At 44.3% G+C, this 8,606-nt stretch overlaps 1 protein-coding gene across 2 annotated transcripts in view; it reads left to right on the forward strand.

Moving 5' to 3' along the window:
• ESYT3 (extended synaptotagmin 3) overlaps positions 1-8,148 on the forward strand; it is a 33,613-nt gene extending 25,465 nt beyond the window's left edge. For both annotated transcript variants that reach the window (XM_054830908.1, XM_054830909.1), the window contains exons 16-23: positions 251-337; positions 1,171-1,320; positions 1,836-2,278; positions 3,461-3,550; positions 4,120-4,251; positions 5,677-5,782; positions 6,331-6,380; positions 7,307-8,148. In XM_054830908.1, the coding sequence (XP_054686883.1) occupies positions 251-337; positions 1,171-1,320; positions 1,836-2,278; positions 3,461-3,550; positions 4,120-4,251; positions 5,677-5,782; positions 6,331-6,380; positions 7,307-7,343 (1,095 nt within the window). In that variant the 3' untranslated portion in view covers positions 7,344-8,148. The remainder of the gene's footprint in view (positions 1-250; positions 338-1,170; positions 1,321-1,835; positions 2,279-3,460; positions 3,551-4,119; positions 4,252-5,676; positions 5,783-6,330; positions 6,381-7,306) is intronic.
• Positions 8,149-8,606: the final 458 nt, after the last annotated feature.

The following is an 8,606-nucleotide window of genomic DNA, read 5'->3' on the forward strand; positions in this document are numbered from 1 at the left end:
TGGGGCCAACTGCAGCTCACCAGACTTGTTCTTCAGCATTTCCATGCCCCACAGAACTTGTTCTGGTTTTGCCAGACTTTGCTTCTGCATGCTTACGACCTGGAAATTTCACTCTCTCCATACGGCTGGGGTGTAGCATCACTGAATAAAACAAGAGGGTCACCATGACCCTCTCCGGTGATCAGTGTCGGGGTATTCTTTGCTGCTTACAGAATAAGCTAATGTATATGCCACAATCTTCTTGTTGCAGACCTGCAATTTCAGCAAAGATCCCACGTGGGGCCAGGCTTTCACCTTCTTTGTCCACAGTGCTCATTCCCAGTCACTCCATGTTGAGGTGAGAGAAAAGCCTTTCCTTTAAAGTCCAAGAGGAAGAAACCTCTTTTATGGTGGATGTGATTTCCGTGCTGGTTGTTTCTGTGTGTTTGTACTGGGGTCCTCCTACTTAAAAGGTGGAAGAAGCACCTGTTGCACAGGCAATTCTCTGTTAGGTAATGCTGGTATCTACCTTTGCTGTAGGATCATGTAATGCATAATATCTTAGTTCAAAACGTGAGACATTTCTGGCTGCAGAATGCAAAGGAGGTTTTAGACAGGTCTGAGTGTAGTAAAGCTATGAATATTTTGCTGCCAGAAATCACAGCCTTCATAATTCTCAGCCAGAGTCCTTTCTCTTCACCTTGGTATTTTGTTGAGTATGAAATCCTGTGTTTCACTAGTGTACATTGTAGCCACGGCCAGGTCTGTGGCTGTTCAAATCCACCTCTGTAGCCCAGTGAACTTGGAAGGTGTATTGAGGCTAAATAGGCTAAACAAACTATTACCTAAAAAGCTTGTAAAAACGTAGACCAGTTGTCATCCCAGCTGCCTGGGACATTTTCCCCAGAGCAAGTAGGGAAAGTCAAGTAGATCCCAGGGCCGAGTTTTTCTGCTAAGGCAGTTCCTTCTCTGTATAATAGATGGGATTTTTACTGCAAACATACTGATTTGTTACACTCCTGAAACACTGGTGTCACCCATTTGGAAGTAACCCTACTTGATAGTGTGTCCAGAAGTAAATAAGCTGATTTTGGTCTCTGTCTGAAATACCTTCTTGCTTTGCTGTTCCCAGTGGTATGCTTTCCAGTTTGCCATCTAATAAAAACTTTTTCCACCCTCCTACCCTCCCAGATAAAAGACAAGGATCGGGACAGTGCCCTGGGAACTTCAGTAGTGTGTCTCTCCCACTTACTGAAGGACCCAAACATGACTCTGGATCAGAGATTTCAGCTGGATCATTCCAGTTCAGACAGCTTCATTAAGATGAAACTTGTGTTGCGGGTAAGTTGTTCTTTGCCGTATTCACTCAGCTTCCCCAGCAGAAGCATTCGATTCCTACCAGGCAAAAGAGATGAAAGGTGGGTGTGGAGAAATGCAGCTTTGCTTCACAGACAAGTAGAAAGTCAAAGTGTGACAAGGTCTTTAAGAGCAATTAAGAGCGCATGGTGGAGCTGAAAGGTATCCCTGGGGCTTCCTAAAGCTTAGTGTGGGGCCATTGCTGAAAATCTTCTCATGACAATTAAGATTTGGACTGAGAAAAATCTAAGCTGGGGAAATCCAAGCTGCTAAACAGTAAGAGAGACTGATCCTTAGGAATTGTTTTCTCATCGTGCTCTGGATCAGTGCTTAGACACAGAAGGACAAGGGAAGGGAACACCACAGCCTAATCCCATAAACCTCTCTCATCTCTAATGGCAGATTATAGTTTTGTGGTGAATTTCACCCTAGGTGGTAATGCTGGCATTAACCCCCGCGCTTCGGGAGCAGCACTCATTTCTCTCCCTTGTCATTTTTAGGCTTTGAATGTTGAAGAACCTGATCCACAGAGAGTCAAGGCCGGTGTCAGTGCCTTGAAGCAAGGTCCTGTGCATGTCATGGAGAAGGGTGGAAACCAGCAAAAGTTTGGCTCCCCACCAAACCCAGAAGTCTCAAAAACACCTCATGTGAGCAAAGACTCTGCAGCGCTTGAATCCCTGCTGAAAAAGGACAGCAGAGACAACCTGGACACAAATGACAGTTCAGCAGCACCTGTACCAAGTGAAACTGTTGCTGGCCTTAATGAGGCAGAGCTCGAGCAAAATCCAGAGCATCGCCTGTCATCAGCATTGCATACCAGAGCAGCGGTAGCGCCCGCGTTGCCGGTCGTGCAGGAACTGAGGCTTGCGCCCAGTGTCGCTTCACTGGGTTCTCTGCCTTCTTCTTGCTTTGAATTAAGTAGCAGTAATCTGGAGCTTCATAAGTAGGTGGTTCTTCCAGCTGAATTGTTCTTCTCTTGGGAAGGTTTAGGTTTTATAGATCACTGTTGCATACAGTTGAATTCAAGACTGCTAAGTCATTTGGAGTCTTGGGTCTCAAATTACCTCACAAAAAAAATGACTGAAGTATTCCAGTCAACAGCGAAGTAAATTACAGGGTCACTGTCATATCAGGTGTAAAGTGAAAGCATTGTCTTCTCTGGCTCTCCTAAGAGATGCTGCATGTGGTGGCTTTATATTGTTTAAGAGCCTCTCACACAGAATATCCTGGGTCCCATAACGCTCATAATTTTAGCAACAGGATATTGGAAGCCTGAATATCCCACTTCTGTAAAAACATAAACTCTTGATAAGTGTATCTGGCTGCTTAACGTTTTGGATGCTGTGTCTTATCCAACCAATTTTAAGACTCTGATAATGCTGTGAACAAAGTTTTTGTGGATAGGTGTGCTTGTGTGTGTGTCCTTCCCACAGCGCGAAGTGGGAGGCCGCAGGTAGTCTGCTCCGTCTAGGAGGACGGCGAGCCAGATCTATTCTCCTGCAGCACAGAATGGCACTAGTAGAATCCTTAATGAACTTAAGTAGCAAAGAAGGTCCGTCTCAATTAAGAGAGCATCAGAGCAGTTATCAACCTGAACATCAAACCCAACTCCAGTTCTGGACTGGCAAGTTCTCTAGCTTTGACCAGGGCCTCATTTAGAAACCATTTTAAAGCCATTTTTAAGCAACGTTTTGGATTTGAAACCACTTTAACAACATGCAGAATAAGATGTAACAAAGGTCCCGTTTGGCATACGCAGACATCCTTGAAGGAGCTGTGTAACATGCTAACCTGTATTTTGCCGCTCCATCTACAGCAGGGCACTCGGGCGCTTTTTTGGCCGCTTATGCTGTGGGACTGAAATCAGGTACCTGTCCAGAAGGCCGGGTAGGCAGTGCTGGCACTAACAGGAGTGTTGTTTCTGTGGAGCCTCTCTGGCCCAGCTGCTTTTTAGATAGCAAGCCTTAGGATGCCAGAAAGAACAGCAGTGCCTTGAAAGTTGGTTTTAGTTGAAAATACATCACCAATTTCTGAAGCTTGTGTCCTGTTTTGTGCTGCTAGATCTGTGTATGTGGTCTGTTAAATACCTGTATTTAAAAGCTTTGACTGTGCAACTGTCTTACAGCGGGACTGAAATGCCTCTGGGAGAGATTCAGCTGACAGTGCGGTATGCTTCAATACGGCAGAGTCTCATTGTGCTGGTGAATGGTTGCAGGTGAGGCTGATATTTGCTTGCATCTTCCTGTAAAAGAAAGGGGAAGAGCTCTCTGAGCTTGTGTCATTCAGCAAAGCAGGAGCAGACCCACATGCGGTGTAAGCTGCCCAGCCGAGTTGCCCCCAGCATTGGCTGACTGCAGTCTATGCAGCCTGACTGAGCCCAGGTCAGTGGGCCAAGTGGCAGGTCTGTGAGAGTGGCCAGCAAGTAGTGCTCGCTGCAGTAGAGATACTTTAACTTTCATCCACCCAAAACTTCCTCTGAACAGCTTTGACAACTGCTGCACATCTTGGGATGTCGTGATAGGCATCATGACAAGGATTGACACCTGTGACTGAATTTGTAAATGTTAATTTAGGAACCCTGATAAGTGGCCACACACTCAGTATTGAAAATTTTGTTTAACTTCGCATCCTTGAAGTTTCATTTGCTTACATTCCAACTCCCAAGATAAATGGTTTTGGCCCATGAACCCATGAAGGGTTGGTCTGATTCTGAGAGAGACAAGGTGTTAAAGCACGCAGTGGGAGAACCTGCCTTGCTTGTCAACACTGTATTTCTTTTCACAGAAACTTAGTACCCTCTTCCAATCGTGGAGTTGATCCATATGTTCGTATATACCTGCTTCCAGATAGAAGATGGGCAAGCAGGAAGAAGACTTCCGTTAAGAAAAAAACTCTGAACCCCCAGTACGACGAGAAGTAAGAAAACATTAATTATGATTGCTGCTGAAATAGTTACCATCTCTGTATAATAAAGGGCTTACATAGGGTATGCTCCTGTTGGGCTGAAGGATTGTCTCGTGAACATTTGCAGGCCTTCTGAAAAAAAAGGCACTTTAACTGTGGTTTGCAGGTACTTAGGGCTGGCCTTGTTCTGCCTATGGGGGTGTCTGTCCCATCCCCGTCCCCCCTGCAGGAGGGCACAGCTTCATCCCACCCCCTTCCCATCCCTGCAGATGAAGGCTGCACTTGCTTTGCACACAAAGCTCGTGTTTAGCTCCGTGTCCTTGTGAAGGCACGCTTTCCATTGGGGTACCTTGCAAAGCCTGCTCCTCTGTGCGTACTTCTTTGCCTGATGCTCATTCTGACAGCTTTCCCAAAGTCCACGGCAGAAACACAAAGCCTTTTGGGACTGGCCACTCTTTGGGCAGAGGGATGGATGTTGTCCTTGAGACTTCTTTGCTGACAGTTGGCATGTCCACAGCTTTGCCACTGAAATGGGTTTTGTATAAAACCACAGTAATGCTTAGACACACAGCTCTTTTGAGAGGTGGTTTTAATCCCGTATTTAGAGGAAGGTACACACATATACGGGAATATTGGGTGATCTGGGTGACTCATTTTTTTTCCTGCATTGAGTCCTTTCTGTACATGTCATTATAGGTCAGAAACTGGGAAAAACTTTAAAATATTTCATCTTACCACTCAGAACACTAGAGTTGCAGATGTTGCTTCTGCCTGTTCTCATGTACTCCACTGATTTAGTGCCAGCACAGCTGTTAGGAACAGCATCTCTTCCCTCGCCCTCAGTATTGACGCCTCTTGTACATCCTCAATTAAGTACAACAGGTTGAGCAATACTCAGCTCCAAAACACATTACCTGCTTTACAGCTCTGACTTGAGGAAAAGATATTCAGGTGGGCAGAACTCAAGTGATTTAGGTGGACAAAACTCACTTGGCAACAGATGACGTGTGCCAGAGGCCTGAGTCAGAGCTATTAAGAATTTAATTGCCACAGGTTTCAACCTTTGTCTGCTCTTAATGTGGTATAAGCCTACTTTGTAAACTTGGGGGGTTGGCTCAGCTATTTCCTCTGAGTAACACAGGTTGCATGGAAAACACGCTGATCTTCCTGTGAAGGGGAAAATGAGGGTAAATAGCATTTCATCAGGGATGCGTTTTTCCTACTTCCCCCTGGTGCAAACAGTGTCGCAGTCTTTCATGAGGCCTGGAAGAGATTTCTTACAATGTGACTAAAATCTAACTATAGAATTGCCTTTTCTGTGTCGTCCTTTCTCTGTTAAAGTCCTGGCTGCTGATTCTGTCACTCTATTCTGGCCACCGATGCTTACAGGATTTTAATTTTTGACTGAAGTCTCTGCTTTCAAAACTTCACTTTTAGGTTCGAATTCTTTGAATCTTTGGAAGATGTCAAGAAAAGGACACTGGACATTGCAGTGAAGAACAGCCGGCCATTCATTTCACAGGAACGGAAGGAGCTGGGGAAAGTAAGTGTAGAGAAGGTACACAACTGATTTGATAGAGCTGAGCAGTCTGAGCGATGCAGTTCTACTAACTGAGTGTCAGTGATAGGACCAGCCATCTGGAAACAACTTTTTCTGACAGATTTTCACCTGAAATCAGGCTCTATCCGTGTGGAAGCTTGTGTAGTCTCATGCGATTCGTGTGCCATGCTGCTTCACTTCAGAAGGGTGCTGCTGACATAAAACCATGTTTCCTGGGCTCTGCTCCTGCGCACGTGGGGAATGGCTCCAGCACTGCAAACATGGCGCTGAGAAAAGACGTGTGATTAAACCCAGAATTTGCCAACGGTGCTTTAAGCTTTTGATTCTGTGAGAAGTGATGAATTCCCAAGCTGTGCCACTCAGCAGCCGAGCGGCAGGGCTGGGGCTGGCTAATGCCTGGCACTGGGAGTGCAGGAAACTCGTCTCCCTTGACCTGTGCGAAAGTGGGTCTGACTCGGGAGGAGCACTGGCTTAGCTCATCCATTTGTACGCTCAATAATGTACACAGAAATCAAATTTGCTTTTTATAGGTGCGGATCGACTTATCACAGGAGGACTTAATAAAAGGTTTTGCGCAATGGTAAGTTTTCCTCTCCGTACTTTCAAACCCTGCCAGTTGCTTCGCTGGGAGTTTGCAGGACTGTTGGCAACTGGGCTGTGGAGTTTGGTGAGCAAGAGGAATGTTTGACCTGCAAATGCAGGACTAACTTGAACTAATCAGGTAGTTTTATCTAAGTTGTGTGTTAATCCAGTTGCTAGTGCAACACCTGCCCTGTGAAACACTTTTAATAAGAGGCCTGTATGTCAATTATAGTCTTCAGCATATTTTAAGTTACCATAAAAGCCACTGGGACACATAAGTAAATGAATTATGTTTATTAAAGTAACCTTGCAACAAATTTTAACCTGGATAAAGATCTTAACTAAATTAACCCTCTGATCAGCAATATATATATATATATGATAAAATTTTAATTACAAAGCATTTATAGAAACTATTATAATAACCCACTTAAGTTGTGCCTTTATGTTCATTGTGGTTCAGACTTAAACCTTAAGCATTGGTCTGAGGCCAAGATTAAGAACGAGGGTGGTGGGGTTTTTTTTTTTTGTCCCCTTCTACGTCTGTAGTTAATGGCCATAGCTCTTCCTTCTTTCTCCTTCAATGGAGCCCAAGGAATGCAGTGTGGGTAGTCCAGGAGCTTGCCACCCAGGCAGGCAGTGAGCCAGTAGTGGCCAGCAGGATGGAAAACCAAGTTCCCCTGGCCCAGCTGGCCTCTGTGTCCCACGTAAGCTTGTGGCAATTACTGGAGTAGGAGAAAAAAATGACTCATCTAAAGTTCCCGGTAGAGAGCTGAAGCTTGAGGCCATTGCTGAAGCCTCCTTTGCCACACCACCGAGGAAGCACAAAAGCAATAAGGCAGCCCAAGTTCTCTCCATTGTGGCAGGTAAAACTTTAAAGAAAGTCTTAAACTACTATAATTACTTCTTGTGTCTGTCTTGCAGGTATGAGCTGACAAGGAGTAGACGCAAGAAAATGTGATTTCGTCTCATGTACAGAAGTTACTAAGTTTTCACCTTTATGTGAATGTACATATTTCTTGTAATTAATGTTTTGAACAGCCACTGCAAATTTGAAGCAGTCTCCAGCTCAGGACATGTAAATTCAATGATCTTCCTTGGAGATTAGTTCTCACAGAAGGAAGAAAAACAAACAAACAAAAAACATCCCCCACTGGGAATAACTTTCCCTAAAGAAGTCGTCCTTTATTTTGGCTGGTTTTGGCACATCTTCCCCAAAGAACCCTTACGTACAAATACACTCTGAAGGCAGTGTTGTACCTGGAGAGATTTTTAGACTGCCAGCTTGTGTCATTACTTTTACTTTCATGTTGTTTTAACATGAAATCATTGTACTTTTTTAAAAGAACAATTTTTTAACCAGCATTCTTCATCTGTAGGGCTACAGAACTCATTGAAAGAAACTGTTTAAGACTCTAATAGCAATTGTTTTTTGAGAGACTAAGAAATGGATATTCTGCTGTTCAGAAGTACCTTAGCAGATTGTGGCTGCAGGGATGTATATAATGAGCTTCCCAAAGTGGGGGGAGTAGTTTACTAAGACATCATTAAGGTTTTAGTTTGTGACGCCTTAACGTGTTTTGTTCTTTGTTACAGTACATTTCAAAAATCTTGTAAACCTCGATAGTAATGCCTTCTGCCTGAGGAACAGCAGAGTCTTGTAAACTAAGCTTTATTAATATTGGAGCAAAATATACCAAAATATTTTTGGAAGCTTGGTGTACTTGTTTCTGTACAATAAACTTCTAACTGTCTTGCATAAGAAACTTGACCTATGCCTTTCTCAAACCGACTTTTGAAATATGACCACAGTAACTTCAACTCTGTACTAAGCAGAAACCCATAAACCACCCCCTGAAGCACGCTTCAAATAGCTTTGGCCTAGGTGCCATTGATCTGGTCTGTGTCGGTCCACAACCAGAAAGAATACTCACTGAGTAGCAATTTGCTCGCATCCTGAGCTGAGCTGAAGCTGTAAAAGGCACTTTAAAAGAGGCTCTCCAGAAAACCAAGATGGACAAGTGATGAAAGTGGGACAGCCGAGGCAGCTGGAGCACTGTCATCTCCTACCCACTGTGTCAGCAACGTTCAACACGCTCAGTGGTCAGAGAATGTCTGGTGGGGTGCTGCATCCAGTGTACTGGTTCTCTCTCTGGGATGGAGTAGACCAGCTGACAGTGGTTATAGTAAGTTTTTCTTAAATTCATCATGAAACAAGAATTAG

The sequence above is a fragment of the Grus americana genome, chromosome 6 (genome assembly GCF_028858705.1).
Source record: "Grus americana isolate bGruAme1 chromosome 6, bGruAme1.mat, whole genome shotgun sequence".
Taxonomy (NCBI): domain Eukaryota; kingdom Metazoa; phylum Chordata; class Aves; order Gruiformes; family Gruidae; genus Grus; species Grus americana.